Here is a 23,500-nt window from a genome sequence, read left to right as displayed (position 1 = left end):
GCAACTCCCCTCTGTCATTGTAGAGGAGCCGCCCCTGTCTTTTCCCCTGCTTATAAGTGTGGTCTAGCAGTGACCAATATAAAAAGGAAAACAGTAGTGATAATAGTAACAAACACCATATCCCAGCAGCACCCCACCATATACCATTTCCCTTTTCCTTCCAGTTTAAGACAGATAATCAATTACCTACAATGTAATTGCATAGAGCCAAAGCCTGTCTCTGCCAATCCTTAACTTATACGATTGATTAATGAGGTTGGCAACAGGTGTCCATGTTTATTCTATTTCACAAAAGGAGCCCTTCATCTGTACAAGACACCCCACCCATCATACCATCATACCTGTCCTTCTAGTTGGATTTTGATGAGATTTAGCCACAATAGCCAGCAAGACCATATACCATGTATCAGATGTGGTCTGTTTGCCCTCATGCTTACATCGGACATGCAACACTTCAGTATCAGCTGAGACCGCCTTTTCAATGTCTGACAACCATTTTTTACATCTGATGCCCTGTTAATTTTCCAAACCAGGGAAGGAGCTCCGTTAGGCAGTTTCACAATAATTACCTTACCCTTAAGTGTTGTTTTCATCTCTCGAAACTCGTGGTCTCAACATCCAATGTTCATAAAGTTCAAAACAACTGTGCAGAAGGGCAATATGTCTCAGGATTTGATGTTTCCATACCTCCCTCACCCAGGAGTCACATAGTTTTGTCCATGGCAACCTTCCTACAGCCACCTGCGCTCATCAACATATTTGCAACCGCAACTCTCTATAGTGGAAACAAAGGGAGTCTAGTCAAAAATGGAAATTGGTGCTTTGATGGACATCAGAGCCTTTCCCATGTTATCTGTCTGCAATATAGTAGTATTATGGCAGACCTGCACTCTGAGATATTTACAATTCTCTGCTTCCCAGCAAAGTGCTGAGATGCTAAGTCACCTTATGCCCACTTCCGATGTCCAGTGTAAAAGAAATGGGCAGGATGTGTCCCAATTGATAGCGGTATTGGTACTAAAGGTCACCAGAGAGAACATACGTGTCAGAGAGGTCCCTCACCAGCCAGAATAAGCCCCTTCACCAGAACTGAGGATGTTCTTTGCAGCAAAACACAACATGGTGGCAATCTGAGAGACTGTGGAAGAAGCTGGGAAATGCGTCTGCCCTACCGGACTCCCTACATTCAAGGTTCCCTCTTCCTCTTGATCCCTGCCTCAGCATCTCACCCCAAACTACCTCCCAGATCCTGCTGCACTCCTGCAGATTGAGTTTCAGCAGTGAGTTCAGTAAGGGGAATGTGGTGGTAGGCGGGGAGAGTAGGACGCTGTGAGGGTGGGGAGGTCTGGTAGTAACAAAGGGGTCAAGTTCAGTGAGAAGGTTGCCCCCACTGTGGCTTGCGGCCCACAAGGATGTGTGAAATGGTGCAGTAATGGCACCCTAAGACTAGACTGGTTAACCAGTAATGTGCTGAACAGCTGTGGTTACAGCACAAGTGAGAACCCTCAGTGTGCAGAGACCCAAGAATTACTACAAAGGCAAAAGGCACAACCTGTAACACAAAAAAGACAGATCCATCAGGTAGAAGAGGTGTCACCATGAGATCACAAAGACTAAGGTCTTCCCCATTTTCTGCAACAATGATAACCTTTCAAAATCCAGTCCAAGGCAAACAAATTAGGGTCAGTCATGCGAAAAGCCTCACAAAAGCAAATATTAAGACCCATGAACAGCCCCTTTTCCCCCACTGTGTTCAACTTCTTTAAAAACACAAAGAGGAGTACTAAGGTGAACTGTTGGTCAGGAAGGCACAACAAGCAAGGACATTTTTAAATCCACTACTGCTGGAGAAGGCCTCGACAGGAATTAACAGATAACACACTGTCCTCGCAAAATAACCAGTAAAGCAACCAGCACAGAAACAATAAGTACAAGGCACAGTGCAACATGTTAAGAGCCAATCCACCAACACACAAACCATCATGCAGAGCACTGCATGGACCACACACAACTCAACCCAGGAAACAAACAAACAATGGCTAGCCCAATATCAAGCCCACCCCCTACCCCAGGCCCCAATTGTCAGCAGGCAAGATTCAAGTATGACATTCTGGGAGCCAATGCCTGTTCAAAAGTGACAGGCAAGAGAGGGTCACCAAATGGTCTGAAATAGAGATGTAGCTCAATTCTCTCAACCTTACAAGCCACACTGCCTCTATCCCAATTGGGTGTGCGATCTGGGTAATTCAGGTCCCAGGCAAGCAATTGACAAGGTGAAAACTTCACTACTCGAAACAACATATCCACCTACCAGTTCCACCAATTCTGGTCAACAACAGACAGCCTCAACAATCCGGTGGCCAGTGCCCATGAAGGCTTGAAACCCTGCTAACGAGACTAATAACTATTCAGAGTGCTGGGCTGCTGTCCTGGACACATTATTGACAACAGTAGAAGCTATACATTTTCAATTTTCATTCATCTAAACTAGACCTACAGATTGACTTGTTAAATAACATGACCATATTTGTCTTGGGAATCAATAGTAAACTAGAGGCTTTAGGTAATCTAGCACATCAGGATTGCCTTTTGCTGCCAGGGGCGGCACCAAGAGTGATATGAATATTACCTGTTGAGTCTGGATTGGTATAGTGAACAAAAGCAATGATGGACTTGGATGCAGATCCGAGTAATTGCCAGTGGTTGATATTCATTCAATTATTCCACCCATCCCTTTTTCTTCGACAGACCTAGCACCCTTGCTGTATAAAAGTACTGTATGCACCGGTTACAAATGATCTCAACAGAACCTATTTGGAAAGTTCTGTGGGAAGAGGCTGAAAAAGGTCCACAAATTAGAAAGCTTCTGGGATATGAACTGAAGGAAGTCATCCTGAATAAATGTGTGGATGCATGATTATTAATGCAGTTGCTTTAGAGAGAATTAATGGACCAAATGTATTTTTACTGCCATAGCTTGTCTCTCCATCTTTATAGTTATGGTTTGAGTTACTATTGTTCTCCTAATCATAACTCACACATTTCAGTATTTTATTTTATTATTTGGTAACTATTATGGCATTTTAACTGTGTTTTTAGATAGATTTCTCTGGGTCATTCGAACATACATTGAGGTCATCAATGCTAACCATAACTTCACTTCAACCTTTGTTCTTTTCAGTGTTTTTTCCTTTTTATCATATATAATATCCAAGAGATTCCTGGCCTCTAGTCAGGTGCTGTGCCCATCCTGCCGTGAGCTACCAACCCATGCTGCATGTGAAGCATGAGTTGCCACTGGGCCTGGCCTCCAGTAAGTCCTTGGACCCAACCCCTGGCCAGGCCTTTCGCCATGTGCAGTGAGGGTTTGCTGCACCTCTTCACCTCTGGCTAGGCTCTACAGCCAACCATTTGGACATCTGCATCAATATTGACTTCAGGGCCTTGACTCTGTGCATCCACTGCACTGAAAACCCAGTGGGCAGCCAACTCCCACTGTCCACGGCCTCTGGAACAGGAATGCACCGTACCCTCCAGGGGCAGCCAGCCTCGATGGACAGAGCCTTCAGCCATGCACTTATGGGGTAGTTAGCCACTGGGTCTGTATGTGTAACCAGTCCCTGAACCCACTCTGTTGCATGTAGCCAACCCCCATGTGTGGCCAATTGGCAAGCACAGAAGTTGTGTCTACATACTTGTATCTTTTCGATTTGTTTGCAGGATTAGTGGATCCAGTTCTGGATTCTCTAATCATGAGACTAAGCCAGCATCAGTGGAACCCGATGAAAGTCCAGAATCTGCTCATCTATCATGGGAGCTACAAAATCCATGATTAAAGTCATATTTTTGAATTGCATTTTAATACAGATCTCGCAACCTCTTTGTGGTCCCACTAAATGGTTTTACAGTCAGTGTACATTGCACCTGCCTCTTATGCCCTTTTTCTGGTTCCCAACATGGTGCTCAGTGCAATGTGTTTAGTAATGAAGGCCGTAAGGAAAGGTTCCTGTGAAGGCCAGCCAAACAAACATGGCGGATTTGCAAATATGAACCTGGATTTAGGAATCCGTAAAGCATGAAAGCAGAAAAAGATCCAGAGTAAAATTGAACATCTTTGCGTTTTTAAATAGAATGACAAATCTTGTGTGGATTCCTAAATCAACAGAGGATTGACAAATTAATGGTACAGATATCCCTAAAACCTGAGCTATTTATATCCATACCAATCATCTTTTCAAACAATAATTTCTCAACTAAAAAAGTGAATACACAACAAAGCAACAAAAGCTAAATCATTGAGGATAGTACTAACTTCATACAAAATATGGAGTAGTCTGGTCTGTTGTCTTTATTTCTATATTAATGAGCAGCTAATACTTTATGAATTAGAATGAGAAACTGCACTTGTAGTATTCCCCTTTTTCATGACCCCTGCTTGAGGGTTCTGCATGAAACATGCATGAACGTTTCGTTGCAGTTCCTGAAAAAAGATCCTCAAAGGCGAATTGCAGTTGAACTCCAGTACTCATTAAATAGTAGCCCTATAAATAGTCCAAAGATCCTGGTCTATTACATTTCGCTCCCTATTTCTGTCACAGTGTACTCATCTTTCATAATGTTCTGTTCCTGACTTTAGAGTGTTTGGTACATGGGAGGATCTTTGTTGGTAAATGACTAATGACTAAGGGCTAGATGTCCAATGCACAGGTTGCAGAATACTGGTTTCAATTTCCAACTAGTATTTTTGCAAACAATGTGCTATTTTGTGAACAAACCTACACACTAATAGGTCGGTTAGTAAAATACCAATTATTAGTGGGTCGCAATTGGACCTACCTGATGAATATTAATAAGGTAGGTTGCAAATTGAGGCCCACTATGAATCGCAGTCATCACAGGGATGGTGGCCTGCTGTGGTAAACAGAACAATATGTCTGTGATTGCTTCTAAATAAAGCAAACTTTTTTTTTTCAAATGCAACCAATGTTACTTAAAGGAAAGCAGGATGTGTAAAAAAAAAAAATGAAAAGATTAACAAACATTTTTTAAGAGTAGGCACTGATCCATGAGGTAGCTGCCTACCCTTAAAGAATGTGTTTGTCAACATTCACAAAGGGGAAAGTGTCCCTTGTGGACCTCTTCCCGCTTCTAATGTGTTACCACTGCATTTGTGTAGTTAGTAATATATTAATGTTTTGCAACCAGATTTTGGTCACAAAACAATAATAGATACCAATCTGAATTGGTATTTGAAAGGGATGTCTTAAACATTCTCCTTTCAAATACAGAATTGGTATGTAGTTGCAAACCCAAATTGTGATTCGGTAACGTGTTACAGAATCACAACGTGAGTTTCTTAAAATAATGAAAACTCCTTTGCTTACTGAAGGGTGCCCACATTCAATATGGAAATGAAAACAGCATTTATGATCTCTTCAACAATCCTTCCATATTGTACAAGTAAAGAGAGGAATCATTGTATCTACACATTCATCTGCATGCAAAAGTGAAGAGTCCTAATGTTGTTTTGTTCAGCACCCTGTGCAGAGGGACTACTCGAACTAGGTTAGCACACTAGTTCTTCTTAAAAAACAGTGACCTTAACAGACAGGTCATTAGCAAAAAAGGCATAGGGTTAACATTCTGTGATCTGCACAGACAGGTCTAAAGACAACAACCAACAATGATTCCGTATTTAAACTCTTTGATCTTCACAGATAGGTCTTAACCCAAACACAGTGATACAGTGATGAAACTATGTGATCTTCACAGAATAGCTGTATGCCGACAAGTCAGAGTGATGACCTATTATATTCCAATGATCTGAAAGGACAGGTCTTAGGCCAACTGTTGGAAATGGCCCTGTAAATAAACTGCTACTAGTGGGCCAGCAGCACTGTTTGCGCCACCCACAGAAGTAGCCTTTTAAACTTGTCTCAAGCTTGCCACTGCAGTGCCTGCATGCACAGTTTACTGTCACATTGGCTTGGCAATTCAAACAACTTGCCAAGGCCTAAACTCCCATTTTACTTCACCTGTCACCCTTAAGGTAGGCCCTAGATAGCCCTCTTAATAGGATGCTATGTATGTAAAAGGTAGGATATCTACTTTTATGATTAACATGTCCTAGTAGTGACAAAAAGCCAATTTTGTTTTTCACTGTGAGTGCTGCCCCTCTCATAGGCTTTGAAGTGTTCCTCCCAGGTGAAGCTGAACATAGCAATGTCATCCAGGTAGGCTGCACTGAAATCATTCAGTCCAGCCAACACCTAGTTGACCAACCTCTGAAAAATGGCAGGGTCATTCTTCATCCCAAAGGGCATCACCTTATATTGGTAGAGTCCATCAGGAGTGGAAAATGCAGACCTCTACTTAGCCACCTCAGTCAGAGCAATCTGCCAATATTCAGAGGTCAAGTCAAAAGTACTTATATATTTGGCAGCCCTTAACTGATCAATGAGTTCATCAGCTCGGGGGATGGGGTGCTCAGAAGGCTTAGTGACTGCATTGAATCCCTGGTAGTCCACACAGAACCTAGTTCTGGGGTGGCACCAGGAGCAGCAGCTTTTGGGACCAAGACCTCTGGGCTAGCATACGGGCTACTGGAGAACTGAATTACCCCAAGGCTAACATTTTGGATACCTCATCCTTTATGGTGGCCCTAACCTTGTTAGTCACTGTGTAAACCTAGGCCCTCATTACAACCCTGGCAGTTGGTGATAAAGTGGCGTTAATACCGCCAACAGGCTGGCGGTAATAAATATGAAATTATGACCACGGTGGAAACCGCTCAGACAGACAGCCACTTTAACACACCGACCACCAGGGCAAAATCAACAGGCACCATGGCGGTAACCGCCTACAGCCAGACAGAAGACAATGCTCCACCCATGTATTATGACACACCAATCTGCCACCTTTTCCGGGGCGGTACCAATGACATCAAAAGCCTGGTGGAAACACTGCAGAGGAGGGAAACGACTCACCTCTGGACACTCAAGAAAGAACCATGCCACCATGGAGCCCGAGTTGCATGTGTTCCCCATGCTCTTCTACCTTCTGCTCCACTACGAGCACCAACGCCGGCGAAGATGACCACGGTGAGTACTCCCACCTAGCACACAGGGCAGGGGGGAGGAAAAAGAGAGTGACACACACATGCAGCACGCAAAACCCCCAGCCCCAACACCATACACACAAGCAGATGCACAAACATTACATATTCACCCGTACCCCTCAGGAATAATGCAAGAACAAAATGAATCGATTAAAGTGAGTGTAATAAGATAAATTTAGTAGCTATATGTGCATCCAAATCAACAAGTATATACATATGTGCAAATGTAGGGACACTGCCCAGTCCTCAATGTCCGTGTGCCACATGGCCAGATCACATAGTCCAAGGCCCCACCTCACTCCTCAAACAACATGGACAGAAAACTGCAGGGACATCAGGTCGAAAATAGCCAGGCATGTCAGGGGAACGGGGAATGGGAGGCACCTCGCCAGAAGATGATACAATGTCACTGGTCCTGGAGGGGCCAACATGCCCATTACTCTATCCTGGGGAAAGCAAGGCCACAGTCTCTCAAGTGGGTGACTTGCCCACTGGCTCTGGAGGGGGCAACATGTCCTGTGCTTGGTCCTGGGGAGTGCAAGACCACAGTCTCTCAAGTGGGTGACTTGCCTACTGGCTCTGGAGGGAACAACATCCCCTGTTCTTGGTCCTAGGGAGTGCAAGGCCACAGACTATCAAGTGGGTGACTTGCCCACTGGTTCTGGAGGGGGCATTGTGCCCAGTGAGTTTCATCCTGGGGAGGATGGGGTGAGTGGAGGGCTTCTTCCACTGGTTCTGGAGGGGGCATTGTGCCCAGTGAGCTTCATCATGGCGAGGATGGGGTGAGTGGAGGGCTTCTTCCACTGGTTCTGGAGGCGGCATTGTGCCCAGTGAGCTTCATCCTGTGGAGGATAGGGTGAGTGGATGGCTTCTTCCACTGTTTCTGGAGGGGACATTGTGTCCAGTGAGCTTCGTCCTGGGGAGGATGGGGTGAGTGGATGGCTTCCTCCACTGGTTCTGGAGGGGGCATTGTGCCCTGTGATGCAGATCTTGGGGAGTGTAAGGGCACAGTCTTTCAGCTGGGTGTCAGACCCACAGGATTTGCTGGGGCCAGGCCGCACAACAGCCCATAGACGCAGGACTACACACAGTCCGGCGGCGGTGATGGCTGCCCAGTGGTCGTAGTGGTGGTGCTGCTCGTGGAGCTGGCAGTGGTGGGGAGAGGCTCCAAACCTTCCCTTGCAGCCTCGGACGGCTGCCCACTGGGGCTGATGCTGCTGGTGGTGGTGCTGGTGGTGGTGCTAGTGGTGGTGGTGGCAGTGGTGGGGGGAGGCTCCAGCCCTTCCCCTGCTCCCTCAGACGGCTAGACCACTGTGGTTGGTGGTGGGGGCTCCGACTGAGTCCCTGCACCAGGCCTGTTGTCTCTACTGCCTGCAACTAGGGCTGCCTCCTTGCCCTTCCTTCCTGCAGCTGGGGCTGCCTCCTTGCCCTTCCGTCCTGCAGCTGGGGCTGCCTCCTTGCCCTTCTGTCCTGTAGCTGACGCACTTGGGGCTGGCACCCTGTCCGTCTGCCTGGCTGGTGGCCGGGATCCTTTCCCACCTGGAGTAGTTGGAGACACTACTGGGACTGTGCACTGGGTGGCTGAGGTGCTTGCCTGGGTTTTGACTGCCCTGACCTGATGTGAATGATGGGGGGAGGGCTAGGGAAGAGGTCAATGGTGGACAGGAAAGAATTCATAGGGACATTGGGGCGGGAAGAGGGAGATGGTTTGGGAGTGGAGAAAGAGGGAGTGGTGGTAGGAGGTGTCTGTCTGCTGTGTTTGGGTGCAGGTGCATGGGCTGGATGCTGTTGGGTGTCTGAGTGCTTGCGTTTGTGTACTTTGGGAGGAAGGGGCACAGACACAGTGGGAGAGGACCCAGGGGACGTGTGCATGGAAGTGGGGGTGGTGACTGCCAGTGAGGGGCGTGTGCTGTTAGGTGTGCTGGTGATGGGGGCAGTGGATGAGGATGTACTGCATTCAGGTGTGAGTGGAGACGAAACTGGGAGGTAGGTGGATGAGGAGGAGGAGGGGGCCAGAGTGGAGGCAGTGGATGTTGGTATGTCTGATTCTGGGTGGTGTTTGTGTGTGTGCCTGTGGGATGAAGTGTGGTGTTTGTGTTTGCCATGTCCACTCTTGTGTGTTGACCTGGGTGCATGCTGATCTGACTGTGTGCTTGGGATAGGTTGGGCTTGAGGATAATTGGTTTGGGCAGAGGAAGGTGAAGGGGGGGAAACAGGAATAATGCCTGCCATCAGAGAGGAGGCCAGAGCCTGGATTGGTCTATGTTGGGCCGTCAAGCTAGTGTGAATGCCTTCCAGGAATGCATTTGTCTTTTGCATTTGGGCTGCCAGCGACCTGGATGGCGTTCACAATGGTTGACTGCCCAACGGAGATGGATCGCAGGAGGTCAATAGCCTCCTCACTCAGGGCAGCAGGGCTAACTGGGGCAGGGCCTGAGGTGCCTGGGGCGAAGGAGATACCCATCCTCCTGGGTGAGCGGACACGGGAAACTCGCTGAGGGGCTGCTGGGAGGGCAGTGCTGGTACGGGGTGGTGGCTGTAGCTGGGGTAGGCACAGAAGTGTCCGCCACCACCAGGGAGATCCTATCAGAGAAGGTATCCATGTCCGAACTGTCCCCTCATGTTTCCGCCATGGTGCTCCCCTCGCCCTCTGTCCCACTGGTGCCCTCACCATCGGTGGATTCGGCCTCCTGGGTCCTGTGGGATGCAGCTCCCTCCGTCGCCAGTGCCTCTGCTCCTCCACCAGATGATGCTAATACACATAAGGACAGGGTGACAAAACAAAAAGGGGGGGAGACACAAAGGATACACTAGGTCAATAACGCCAACAACACCACTGTTGGAGTACACGACACACTTACACATAGGGAACAGCCCTACGCACTAGGCAATGCACTTCCAGTCACAATGCTAGTCACCAGGCCATGGATAGGGACACCTAACGTCAATTGCAGCATACCTGAGACCCACAGACCCCAGCCCAGTAGAGGATGCCTACTAGCTTGGTTGGATTACTTTCACATCAGAACCCTGCCCAACATGGGACCAACCCTACAATACCAGGCCTAGCCTAGGGGCACCCACAGGGCCCACACCCCCACCCGGATCCAACCCCACTAGGCTCAAGTTGTATATTGGGGCACTGTACTCATCCCCTTGTGGCTGCTGTGATGCCCTAAAGCGCCCATCCAGCTCTGGATAGGCCACCTGCAGTATGCATGCCATCAGGGGGGTCAGGGTTCGACGGGCACCCCTTCCTCGTTAGGAGGCCATCCCCAGGTGGGCCTCCGCGGTCTTCCGTGCGCAGCGTCTCAGGTCCTTCCACCGTTTTTGACAGTGGGTGCTCCGCCTGCCGTAGACCCCCAGGGTCTGCACATCTTTGGCAATGGCACGCCATACACTCTTCTTTTGATGGGCGCTGACCTGCAGGGAAATGGACACAGGGAAAGGTATTAGTCTGACAGTCCTGCCTGTTACACCCATGGTCCACCATGCCCCTTCCCATTAGCACAGACATGGCCCACCATACATGCTGCACGCTGCCCAGGGCCCATCCACCACCCTCCCCTACATGAGCCCTTCACACACAGCACTCCATGCATTCACACATCATGCATCGTACTCACGGTGTACACACCTGTTGTTCTGGAAGCACATACAGCCTTCTATACTGGGGTAGGACCTCATCCACCAGTCGCTCCAACTCCGCCGAGGTGAAGGCAGGGGCCCTTTACCCAGTCACACAAGCCATGGTCAGTTCCAGACACAGGTCACAGCAGCACATGCAGTGTAGATCCTCTCCTGTTGAAGGTCAGGTTGCAAGTGAGGAATTAGATAGAAAATGGAGGTGATGTCCGCTGCGGTGCATACCATAACCACTGGCGTACATCACCATTGGCCACTGTACCCCACAGGGCCCAATGTTAACCAATGAGGAGTTGCACAGCGGTTTTTGACTGCGTCCCTCAACGACGCACAACGTCAGAGGAATTACCTCATTGCCACCTGTCCCTCATACAGGACAGGGGGATGGCATTTCAGGGGGAATGCAGGCCAAGGATCCTAACTGCGTCACAGTACACAAATGCACCATTTGGACAACTCCAACAAAATGCTGTTACAATCACAACATGAATTGATCTGTAGTGGTTGGAAATAGGAGATAATGACCAGCTGCTCACTATTTTACCCCATTGTTTGCAACCCCTGCAGATGAATAGGAGATGGAGACATCCCCCTGTGTACAGACCCCTGGTGTACTTGGCAACAATGGAGAACAGGCACATTATCCTCACCTATAGAATTGACAGGGCCACAATCACGGAGCTGTGTGCCCAAGTGGATCCCCCCTCTTGTGCAAGTGCTGTCAGTGCTCCATTTCTTGGCAACTGGCTCCTTTCAAGTGACAATGGGCTTGGCATCAGGAATGTCTCAGCCAATGTTCTCAATAATGTTGACCAGAGTGTTGTCTGCCCTGATTAAACACATGTGCAGCTACATCGTTTTCCCCCAGGTGAAGGATTTGGCCATAGTGAAAGCTGATTTCTATGCAATGGGACACATCCCCAACATTATTGGGGCAATTGATGGAACACATACTGCATTTGACCCCCCTGCGAAATGAACAGGTGTTCAGAAATTGAAAGAGCTTTCACTCCATGAATATGCAGATGGTGTGCAGTACATCTCCCACATCAATGCAAAGTATCTTGGGTCTGTGCATGATGCCTTTATCATGGCTCAACTCCAGAGGCACAGGGTGTGGCTAATAGGTGAGCCCTGGTTCCCACCCAATGTAGGTTGGTGTATGGGTATGGTGTGGGCCCTAAGGGTTAGTGTGTGGCTAACAGTTGTCCATCGATATTTGCAGGTGACTCTGGTTACCTCAACCTCTCATGGCTACTGACCCCTGTGAGGAATCCCAGGGCAAGGGCAGTGGATCATTACAATGAGGCACATGGGCGAACAAGAAGAATCATAGAAAGGACCTTTGGCCTCCTGAAGGCCAGGTTTCGTTGCCTCCATCTAACAGGTGGATCTCTGTGCTACTCACCCAAGAAGGTCTGCCAGATCTTCGTGGCATGCTGTATGCTGAAGGTGCCTTTTCTGCAGGAGGAGGAGGCTGGGGATGGCCGTGTGGCAGCAGTAGACCCTGCGGACAGTGAAGATGAGGAGGCAGAGGATGAGGATGAGGACAACAGAAGTGCAATAATTTGTCAATACTTCCAATAACACACAGGTAGGACAGTGTAAATTCACATTTAATTGACAGTGTTGTGTTTGACATTGTCACTGGCAGGCTGTTTTTCCCACTTCTATGGCCACTCACTGTACCCTTTGGCATCTCCATTTGCAGATATTTGTGCTCCACTTTCGGTCCTGGTGTGTTGACTGCAGACAACTATAGGTCTTTCATATGTATACATTACTGTGCAGTTGAATTGCAACGTTTAAACCTTGATAAACAAACACATACTTAAACCATTTGATATACTCCATGGCAATGGCAGTTTAAGGGGGACAGGGTGACAGAGTGGGACACAAGTGTGACAATCAGGAGAGTCCTATTTCCTGGCGGGGGTCTTGGCAATACTTTCTGGCTTCTGCCTGGATTGCAGGGACCGTTGCGGGGTGGTTCTCCTTCTGCAGGGGGAGGGGTGCTGGTGGCCTGTTGTTCCTGTGGCGAGGACTCCTGTCCAATAGTGGCAACGGAGGTGGAGGGCTGTTCATCAGTTTGGCTAGTGGTAGGAGCCCAGTGGTGTGCCACTGTCTCCCTCATGGTGTTGGCCATGTCTGCCAGCACCCCTGCAATGGAGACCAGGGTGGTGTTGATGTCATTCAGGTCTTCCCTGATCCCCAGGTACTGTCCTTCCTGCAGACGCTGGTTCTCCCGCATCTAGTTCAGTAACTGGCCCATCATCTCCTGAGAATGGTGGTATGCTCCCAGGATCTTGGTGGGTGCCTCTTGGAGGGTCGAGTTCCCTGGGTCTGTCCTCCCCCTGTTGCACAGCAGTCCTCCCACCTTCCCTGTTGTCATGTGCCTCTGTCCCCCGAACCATGTGCCCACTGCCAATGACCCCAGGTCCCTGATCGTCCTGTTTTGAGGGGTGGCCTAGGGTCCCTGTAGTGGTGGACACACTGCTGATTGCTGTGTCCTGGGGACAGAGGTATGGGCCCGCTGGCTCTGTGGTGGTATGGGACTGTGCCTGGGTAACCGACTGTCTGGAGGTCCCTGATGGGCCAGGTTGGTCATCTAGATCCTGACTAGAGTGAGGGTCCTTGTTTGGACAGGGGGTAACCTGATTGCCAACCAAAGACCCCATTTCTAACATAAATTATACGCAAATATAACTTTGGAATTAAAGGCACTTCCTAAGGCTTAAAGTACCTTATTTTTACATAGTGGTCAACCCAAGGTCTCCCCTAGGTGCCCCACCGGTCGGATGCCTGTTAAAAATAGGGTCTCTGGTTGGCAGTCAGTTTGCACCCAACAGGGACCATTACTCTAGTCAGGCTAAGGGAGATACATACCTAGGATAACTCCTGCTCACCCCCTTGGTAGCTTGGCACAAGCAGTCACGCTTATCTCAGAGGCAATGTGTAAAGTATTTTTACCAACACACAGAGTAACACTGGTTTAGAAAAATAACCAATGTGTATCTAAATCAAACAAGACCAGAACAACAAAAATCCAACATACGCAAGCAAAGTTATGCATTTTTAAAGTAAAAGGACTCCTAATCTGTAGAAAGCAATGGATGCATTGGTTTTACACTCAGTACCTGGTTTGCGTTGAAAACAAAGCCGCACAGGGAAGCGTGCATCAGCAAAGTAAGTGATGCGTCGATTCCTGAGTCGCAAGTGATGCCATGCGTCATTTCTTCTCCAATCGAGTAGGCGATGTGTAATTTCTTTCTCCTGCAGAAGAGCGATGCATCCATTTCCAGACGGGCAACCTTGAGTCCGTGCAGGTTCACTGTGGTTTTGACCCACCGTGATAATACGTACAAAATCCTTGATCACAGTTGTGAAGATCCATGCTGCTTGGGTGATGCGCCGATTTTGGCAGGCGTACACTACACTGGTGTGGCATTGATTTCCCAGCCACGACGCAGGTTGTGTGCCGATTTTTCAGCCGCAAAACAGGTGCTGTGTTGATCTCTCTTCTGCACAGCTCCTGTGTGTAGATTTCAGTCTTGGTTCTATCAGCTTCTCCTTTCAAGGGTCCAGGGACTGGATTGGGCACCACTTGGCAGGGTAGGAGTCTCAGCAAGTGAGTCCAGGTGCTGGTAGAGAAAGTCTTTGATGGTCCTGAGACTTTATAACAGGACTTCACAAGCAGGAAAAGACAGTGAAGTCCAGTATTTGTCCTCTCAAAGGCAGAAGCAGCAACTGCAGGCTATTCCAGAAAAGCACACTCACAGGCAAATCAGCAGCACTCCTCCTCCAGCCCTTCAGCTCTTCTTCTTGGCAGAGGTTCCTCTTGATCCAGAAGTAATCTTAAAGTCTGGGGTTTCGGGTCCACTACTAATACAACTTTTTTCATTGGAAGTAGGCAAATTTCAAAGGAAAGGCTCTGTTGTTCACAAGATCTTGCCATGCACATGCCTGGCCCCAGACACACACCAGGGGGTTGGAGACTGCATTGTGTGAGGACAGGCACAGGCCTTTCGGGTATAAGTGTTAGCTCCCACCTCCACACTCTAGCCCAGAAGACTCATCAGGATATTCAGGCTACAGCCCACCTCCCTTTGTTTCACTGTCTAGAGGGAATTCACAACAGCCCAACTGTCAGTCTGACCCAGATGTATAATGCACAAGCAGGCATAGGCACAGAATGGTTAAGCAAGAAAATGCCCACTTTCTAAAAGTGGCATTTTCAAACTGACAATCTCAAAAACAACTTTACCAAATGATGTATTTTTAAATTGTGAGTTCACAGATCCCAAACTCCATTCTCTATCTGCTCCCAATAGGAAACTGCACTTAAAATATATTTAAAGACAGCCTCCATGTTCACCTATGAGAGAGACAGGCCTTGCAACAGTGAAAATCAAATGTGGCAGTACTTCATTGTCAGGATATGTAAAACACATCAGTACATGTCCTACCTTCTAAATACATAGCACCCTGCCCACAAGAAAAAGGGAAGTTTTGGACATGCCAAGTGGGTACACTGGCCATGTCGAATTGGCAGTGCAAGACGGCACACACAGACACTGCATGGTAGGTCTCAGACATGTTTACAGGGCTACTCATGTGCGTGTCACAAATAGTGCTGCAAGCCCACTAGTGTCATTTGATTTTCAGGCTGGGGGCTCCTCTGATGCACTTTACTAGGAACTTACAGGTAAATCAAATATGCCAATCATGGCAAACTATTCACCAATACAATTTAGACAGAGAGCATATGCACTTTAGCACCAGTTAGCAATGGTAAAGTGCTCAGAGTCCTAAAGCTAACAAAAACAGGTAATAAAAAAATAGGACTAAGGAGGCAAAACGTTTGGGGATGACCCTACAAAAAGGGCCAGGTCCAACAGTGCCTTGTAACTATAATCAGGGGAATCGCAGAGGACTGCCTGTTGCAGTCACCTGCTGTGTTTTCTACCAGATTGCTGCTGTACGTGAAAGGACTGTCCTACTGCCTGGAGCCTGCCTTCGAACTCAAAGAGGTCAACTGTGAGAAAGTTATCCTTTTTGCGCTTATCACCCTCATTTTTTTGACTGATACCGATGGTTACTGACTCTGACTGCACACTGGATTCTGCTAACCAAACCCAGACCAGTGTTCTGTTTAAAAGGTATATGGTAATTAGGTGTATTTACAAATGGTGTGACAACCTACCTGTAAGTCCTTATTATATGGTAGCGCATGTAGATTTAGAGGCCCAGTACATTTTATACACTTAAGTGTGCACTGCTATTCTGCCTGCTGTCATTTTAAAAGCAGCCCAGCTTTATAGGCTGCTTATAAAAGTAAATTATATGCAAATATTACTTTGGAATTAAAGGTGCTTCCAAAGTCTTAAACTACCTTACTTTTACATAGAGGTCAGCCCCAAAGTCTCTCCTAGCTGCCCCAAGGGTAGGGCACCTTGTAACTATAAGCAGGGACATTATAAAATATGTTTTATCAGCGGTGAGGGAAAAACTGCTAATTTTGTTTTCCCTATTGTAGCCTAATAGCTCCATGGGCTAATAGGAAAGCTTCATAAAAGTATACATATTGATAGGAGTGAGCTACAAATGACAGTTAGAATAAATCTAACAACTTGCCACAGTTAGATTTATTATAACTATCACAGAAAAGAAGTTATAGAACTTGCTTTTCTGATGAGCTAAAATCCAGCCTTCCAGCAGCCCTTGTCTGATTGGCCAGCCTCTTCCAGGTTCAGCCAAGCTGTCTCAATGAGGTATGATGTGGCCTGAGCTTAGCCAAATAAATATCTGGTGGGGAGGAAAATGTCAGATATAGAGTAAAAGGGAGAATGGGGGTGGAGTAACCAAACTGATCTTTAAAGAAGGAATGACAGTTAGGACAGGACGGAGACTAACCAACACATCCTGCCACCCCAGCCAGACAGTAGCCCCTGTAATTAGATAAGCAGAGAGGCTGGAACGGGAGTGTTAGGGAAACTTAACCATACAAGTGGTTAGCCAGATCTTAACATCCAGGAGAGAGTTTCTCCATTTTGGACTTTAAAGGGATAGTGTTTTCTGGGACAAGAATATGCCACACTTTGGAGGAAGTTGCCATACTTGAGGGTGGCATCCAGCACCCCAGTTGTCAGGGGAACACCCCTGCTTGTCAACCCCAGGATAAATGATAATTATGGAAGAGCAGCCCAGCACCTCAGAGTCATGCCTGAATCTATATGGAGAAGAAGGACTGTACTGCTAGAACCCTGGCAGACACACCAAAGGATTGCACTCTGAATGACTGTACCTGATGCACACTGTGGAACTACAGCCCTAAGGACTTTGCCTTGCTTCAAGAAGTGAAGGAGTGGACTCCCTGAAAGCATCAGGTTAACAGAGCTCCCACTGCACCATCTCCACCAAGAAGAACCCATCTGGACAGCATACAGTGCACCTTTAAAGATTTGTCCAGGTGCATTCTGGGAAACATAGTCCCAACATCCTAGGGACCATATCAGAGCTTCAAGACCCTTGGATTTATGCTGTAGACAACTTGAGACACAAAGAGAAACTTCTGGAAGACGTTCCAGAAGTTTGAAGAACACTGGAGAATTTTTGGTAAAGATCTCCATAAGGTGATCGACCAGTCGGCAATAGTCAAGCTGTTGACCCGCAACTGGGCTTGGGATCCAGGTTTGCCCACTGAAGCTCTGGAGCTTTTCACCATTGATGAGACTTCCAGGAGTTGACCAATGCACAACACTGGGGCAAGCTGCTTTTGTCAACTTGAAACCTGGCCTGACTAAGTGAGAAAAAAACTCACAAAAAAGTGACTAAGTCAGAAGGTAAAAGTTTGACCGGGACATACCGTTTAGTGTATCCAACCAGCACACCATCAAGGTCGGCCTTAAAATTTGACTTGTGCCCGGTTCAACGCAACTAGATGTCCCAAAGTAGAGCTTTTGGCTTTTAAAATTCATGTCTCTGATTCTGTACATTTGATTTTTGTCATTAGGTGTCATTTTAATCATAAACATATTTCCTATTTTTATGAATTGGTGTTGGATTTTTATTGTGTGTTGTGCCTTACTTCTTGAATGTATTGGTGTTTTTAAAGACTTTCAACACCTGTCTTATAAGTTGAGCCGGCCTCCTTGCTTCCTGCCAGGCAGGTTGAGCAAGGGAATCATTTATTGAGACCTTGACTGGACCTTATATTGGGATTATGGCCTTGTTTCCGGTGGTGGGAACCTACCTTCACCTACTAATAAACCACAATTTAACACCAACCCTGCTGTTGAACCTTACATCTACAACTGCACCTAGGAGTAGGCCAGCAAGTTAGCATACGAAGGGCAAGTTTGCCTGTCTACAGTTCAAAGGCACAGGGACATAACAGGCTCCCACCATTTTCAGCCCACACCTGGACCCAGTCTGAGTGAATCCTAAACTCTCTAGAGGTCTCCATGCACTCCTGGTCCCTGAGTTGTGGGACTGAAGGTGCGCAGATGGTCATTTTCCAAAACTGAGGCCAAAAAGTGCTCTGGCAACCAGGAGGAGAGCAGAATCAACCTGCTTGCTATCCATCTGAGGTGCATCATCAGTTGGATTGACTTTGTGGCTTCCTCTGCTATGTTCTTCTCTGCAGCAGAAAATTAACTTCAGTGGTCAATCGCCAAACGGGTGTCCGACCTTGTGGAACTGTATTTGGTTACAGCCCTCTGCTTTGTCCAGCTGAAGGTTTTTTAATTCCATTTTTGTGACTAAGGTGAAAGTTTTCAGTGCAGCTTCGCTCCATGGTAATTCGATATGGGCGATCCACCCTCAGACACCCTGCAGCCTTGCCCCGTGGAACTTCTACCTTCCCAGACATTTTACTTTCAAACATTTTGCTAAGTCCATAGATCAGCACTGACTGGGCTCAATTCAATTCTTGTATCCAAACACTTCTCATCACGGTCATTCTTAACTTTTGAATTTGAACCCTTCTAGATGTGAGCGATTAGCACTTTGATCTTTAAGGCACTAGTTTTCAAGTAAAACTTTAAGAATTCATAACTCCGGCTCTACTGATTATATATTTGTCATTTTGGTGTCATATAGTATATGTAAATTTGCTCTATTTTTCTAAGTTGGTTTAGAATATTTATTGCAGTGTTTTTTCACTTCTATACTGCTTGTGTTCTGTATACATACTTTACACATTGCCTCTAAGTTAAGCCTGACTGCTTTTTGTGCCAAGCTACCCAGGGTTAAGCACAGTTTAATTTAGTGACTTTTTGCAAGATATTGTGGTTGTTGCTTGACCCGGGCTCATCCCCCAGTCAACCAACAACCCAATTATTCACACTCACATAGTCTGATAGCCGTCTAAAACTAATATGAACACTGTAGAACTTGGCTAGAGCCCTGAAACTATTCTTGAAAGAACAGTTTAATTGAACCCCATGGCTGTGTAGTATTCAAAGAATACTATGAGACTAAAGAACTACTCTTTCTAGTAAGACAATCTCTGGGATGGACAGTGAGTTATTGTGTCTCTTGTTTGCCTATTTGAGTTATAAATCTGTGCCTTTACACTGCCTCCCTGAGAAGCCTTTGATTGCTCACTACCCTGAAAGTTAAGTGTAGAAAGGTCATACTTTGTTCAGTTTGCACAGCTACACTAGTATAGACCCCAGGACACTTGAGACAAACACCGCCAAAAGCTAAGGCTCCAGAAGCTTCCAAAATCCCAGTAGCCCCAGTCTGTCCTGTGTCCTCTCCCACCTTCAATATTGTCTGACAATGTCATATACAAGTGGAGTCCAAATAGTGCATTGAAAATGTGAGGTTTGCTTTCAATTTACCCCTTGCAAATAACGTGCATATGAAGCAAGTGCAGGGGCTCCAAATGCTAAGCTTGATAGAATGTCTAAAAAGAAGGGGTGATATTTTGATTTATTTAAGTATTTTATAAAGCAACATAAGAACTTCAGGTTCGTGAGGAGTTTCCAGTAGCACAGTTCAACAAACAGGAAAAAGCCAGGTGATATGCATGAAAGGAAAGATTAGGATACATATGAAAATGAGAGATTTGTAAATGAGTTTATGGTATGAATAGTACAAAGAACTTTCATTGGTACCAGGACAAAATGTAATGTGCCAGGGAAGTGTTATTTCAAGAAATATTTTAGATTAAGACATCGGAAAGACAGGACAACATCTACAAAATATATAAGAGTGGATACACAGTTGCAGATTCCTAGAGTAGAGGTAGAGAGACCATTTGAGCACATATTTATTTATTTGAAGAGAAGGATGCTGGGTCATGAATGGAGAGTTTTATAGATGTTTGGATTTTGAACTTAAGGTTGGAATTTGCACTGTGAAGAGTTGTAATTTTTATCAGTGTATGCTGTCTTAGCCAGTGTGATGTTAAAATCCAGGAAGAGGAATTCAATTTAGAAGGGTTAAGTTTAAGGGAGATAGTGGACATCCTCCATCTGAAGCAACCCTACGCATGTTGTTTTTTTGGGCCAGTTGGTTTTCATTTGTTTTTAATCAATGTATTGGTGAATGGTAGCTCTTGCAAACTCAATAAGGACTTCACTAAGTTCCACATCATTTTGAAAAGAGTTGACAGCTAATATAACCTTACCAGTAGTCTTTTGGGAAGATGTGTAAGGCATTGTTGAGAGCCATCCAGCTGAGTGACAATTGGGAGGACTGAATCACTCAATAACCTTGCAATGGATATCAATCAAGAAGGACCATATAAAAAAAGTGTCAAAAGCATTGAATGCATCCTCATCAATGTGTTACCTGGTGCTGAGCCCTGATTGCTTGTTACAGAAAGAGAATTTGAATCCAAATATTTAAGCAGCTACCTAATTGCATACATTTCAATGAGTTAAAGCTAGAGATGCCAACAATGGGAAGATAGTTGTTGAAATCAAGAATGTCATACAAATGTAAAGTTGTTTTCATGTGAGAGAAAAGACTGCAGAATTCAGTTAGAGTGTGCACAAAATTTAGGGAGGCATTGTGGGACTGATGAGAGGTTACTGGTACAGAGACAATGCCATTCCGCAAAGAGGAGGACACACTTCTCCAATGATGACACTTCTTAGTGAAACAGTCTAAGCATACTCTGCCTAATTTTCTTTGTACTCACACTATAAATGACTGGGTTTAACATTGGTGGCAATATAATATAAAGGTTAGCCACAAAAATGTGTACATTGCGAGGTATATGCTTGCCATACCTATGTGCAAAAAAGGAGAAAAAAGCTGGAACATAAAACAATATTATTACACATACATGTGAGGTACAGGTGCTAAAGGATTTCTGGCGGGCTTGATGTGAGCTCAATCTCAGGACAGTTCTTAAAATATGAACATATGATGCAATGATGAATACAACATCCACACCCGTTGATGATAGAGCTACTGTCAAACCATAGATGATGTTCACTGTGATGTCCGCGCAGGCTAACCTGGCTATGCCCATGTGCTCACAGTATGTGTGAGGGACCTCAATGTTTTGGCAGTATGGAAGTCTGTGGAGAAGATAGGTAAAGGGTGTTACAACACAAAAGCTTCGAACAAGTACTAATGCTGCAATATTCCTAATGATAATGTTTGTAAACTTCACTGCATATCTCAGTGGATCACATATTGCAACATAGCGGTCATACGCCATGGCCAACAAGATGGCCGACTCTGAGCAATACATGAAATGAATGAAGAACATCTGGGTGAGACAACTGTGGAAGGAAATACTTTTGGAATTAAACCAGAATATACTTAAAGTTTTAGGCAAAGCAACGGAAGGCAGGATCAGGTCAGTGACTGACAGCATTGAGAGAAAAATGTACATAGGTTCATGGAGGCTGCTGACAGTTATAATTAAAAACAGAACACCAAAGTTTCCTATAAGAGCCACAATGTACATGAAGCAGAATGGAATAGCAATCCAATTATAGGAGTCTTCCATTCCAGGAATTCCCAGTAAGAGGAAAGTTGATGGGTGTCTGCTATGATTTAAAGTTGACATTATCAGCTGTGAAGAGTCCATGAAGAGGTTTCAGAAACCCCCCAAGTCCTAGAAAGAAACAGACAACATTTGAATGGTTTTCAGTTTAAATCATTATTTTCATTTTGCACATTGTAAAATAACCTTGAGCAATGCCATGAACAATAACAACTAAGCACATATACATACCCTTTTACCTATTGTGCCTTTTCCCAATGGTGGCTACAGCAAATGTAGAGGGGGTGGAGGAGAGGACTAGGATGGGGGAAACAAAAAAAAAAACACTTACCGTTCTCTCTGTCGTTACCTCCTCACGTCACCTCCTACTGCTTTGCTCATCGCTCCTCTTTCTCTGGTGTTCCAACAATCACTGGGACACCAGCACAAGCTCCCAAGCAACCCTGGTGCTGCTTTCAAACCAAACATAGCATGAAAGCAGTGTCATGATTGGTCTGATCGGCTTGGACTGCTGCTCAGAAACAACCCTCGGGTCTGTGCTGTCAGGGTGCCCCCCTACCAATGGTCACCTCCTTGGATTCCCTCACTACCACCCTCTAATGTGCCCCTCATTTCTCCATAGCCCCCCTTTTACATACATTCATTTGTTTTAAAGAGCTTGTGAAGGCTGGCTTTACTAATTTAATTTGTTTTAAAAGGACGTGTAAAGGCTGACTTTATTAATCCACCCAGGTATCTACATAAAATATAGTTCTGTTTTTTGCAGTACACATATTAAGCCTGTATGCTACTTTATGGGGAGTCAAGGCTGCCGCTAGACAAAACTCCCATCTCTCTCCCTAGCAGGAACATTAATCACAAGAGGTATCGTGGCATTTTGATTGCTTCCTGAAGACTGGACGCACAAGGAACTTTTCAGCAGGTGCTTTTATATCGCAAGTGTCTAAGTAATTGCTAAACACAGCCCCCCATGAGGTCAGCACCCACAATCCAGGTCAGCACCCAGTGCGTCCACACCGCTCGCATTGTCCTAAAGACAGCCCTGTGTGCTGTTTCTCCAGCCTGGCTGTGTACACAGCGGGGTTGGAGAAACCTAATTGTGCATGTGTGTTTGGCCGGCCTGAGACGGCCAGCCAAACACACTTGCTCACTTAGGTGCACTCTTTCCTCCTCCCACCTCCCATGTCCCGTACCCGTCCCTCCCTGAAGAAGCTGCTGGCTGAGTCACCAGATGAAAGAAAAAACAATAGCAAGCTATTGTTTTATTTTTCATCTGCTGGCTCAGCCAGGGGGGCAACGCCCCTCTGTCATTGTAGAGGAGCCACCCCTGTCTATTCCCCTGCTTGTAAATGGGGGCTAGCAGTGACCAATATAAAAAGGAAAACAGTAGTGATAACAGCAACGAACACCATATCCCAGCAGCACCCCGCCATTTACCATTTCCCTTTTCCTTCCAGTTTAAGACAGATAATCAATTACCTACCATGTAATTGCAAAGAGTCAGAGCCTGCCTCTGCCAATCCTTAACTTATACGATTGATTAATGAGGTTGGCAACAGGTGTCCATGTTTATTCTATTTCACAAAAGGAGCCCTTCATCTATACAAGACACCCCACCCATCATACCATCATACCTGTCCTTCAAGTTGGATTTTGATGAGATGTAGCCGCAATAGCCAGCAAGACCATATGCCATGTATCAGATGTTATCTGTTTGCCCTCATGCTTACATCGGACATGCAACACTTCAGTATCAGCTGAGACCG

At 46.2% G+C, this 23,500-nt stretch overlaps 1 protein-coding gene across 1 annotated transcript; it reads right to left on the bottom strand.

Annotated features, from left to right (window-relative positions):
• Positions 1–20,867: 20,867 nt before the first annotated feature.
• Positions 20,868–21,797, bottom strand: LOC138249046 (olfactory receptor 52Z1P-like). The gene has a single exon (XM_069203100.1). It carries the CDS (start codon positions 21,795–21,797, stop codon positions 20,868–20,870), a length of 930 nt encoding a protein of 309 aa, XP_069059201.1.
• Between the last annotated feature and the right edge of the window lie 1,703 nt (positions 21,798–23,500).

The sequence above is a fragment of the Pleurodeles waltl genome, chromosome 8 (assembly GCF_031143425.1).
Source record: "Pleurodeles waltl isolate 20211129_DDA chromosome 8, aPleWal1.hap1.20221129, whole genome shotgun sequence".
In the NCBI taxonomy this organism is placed as follows: Eukaryota; Metazoa; Chordata; class Amphibia; order Caudata; family Salamandridae; genus Pleurodeles; species Pleurodeles waltl.
Note: the sequence above shows the minus strand (reverse complement) of the source record. Positions and strands in the feature narration are given on the sequence as shown.

Excerpts from the sequence above, each read along its gene's own strand:
- LOC138249046 (XM_069203100.1), bottom strand. The coding sequence starts at position 21,797 with ATGTCAACTTTAAATCATAGCAGACACCCATCAACTTTCCTCTTACTG.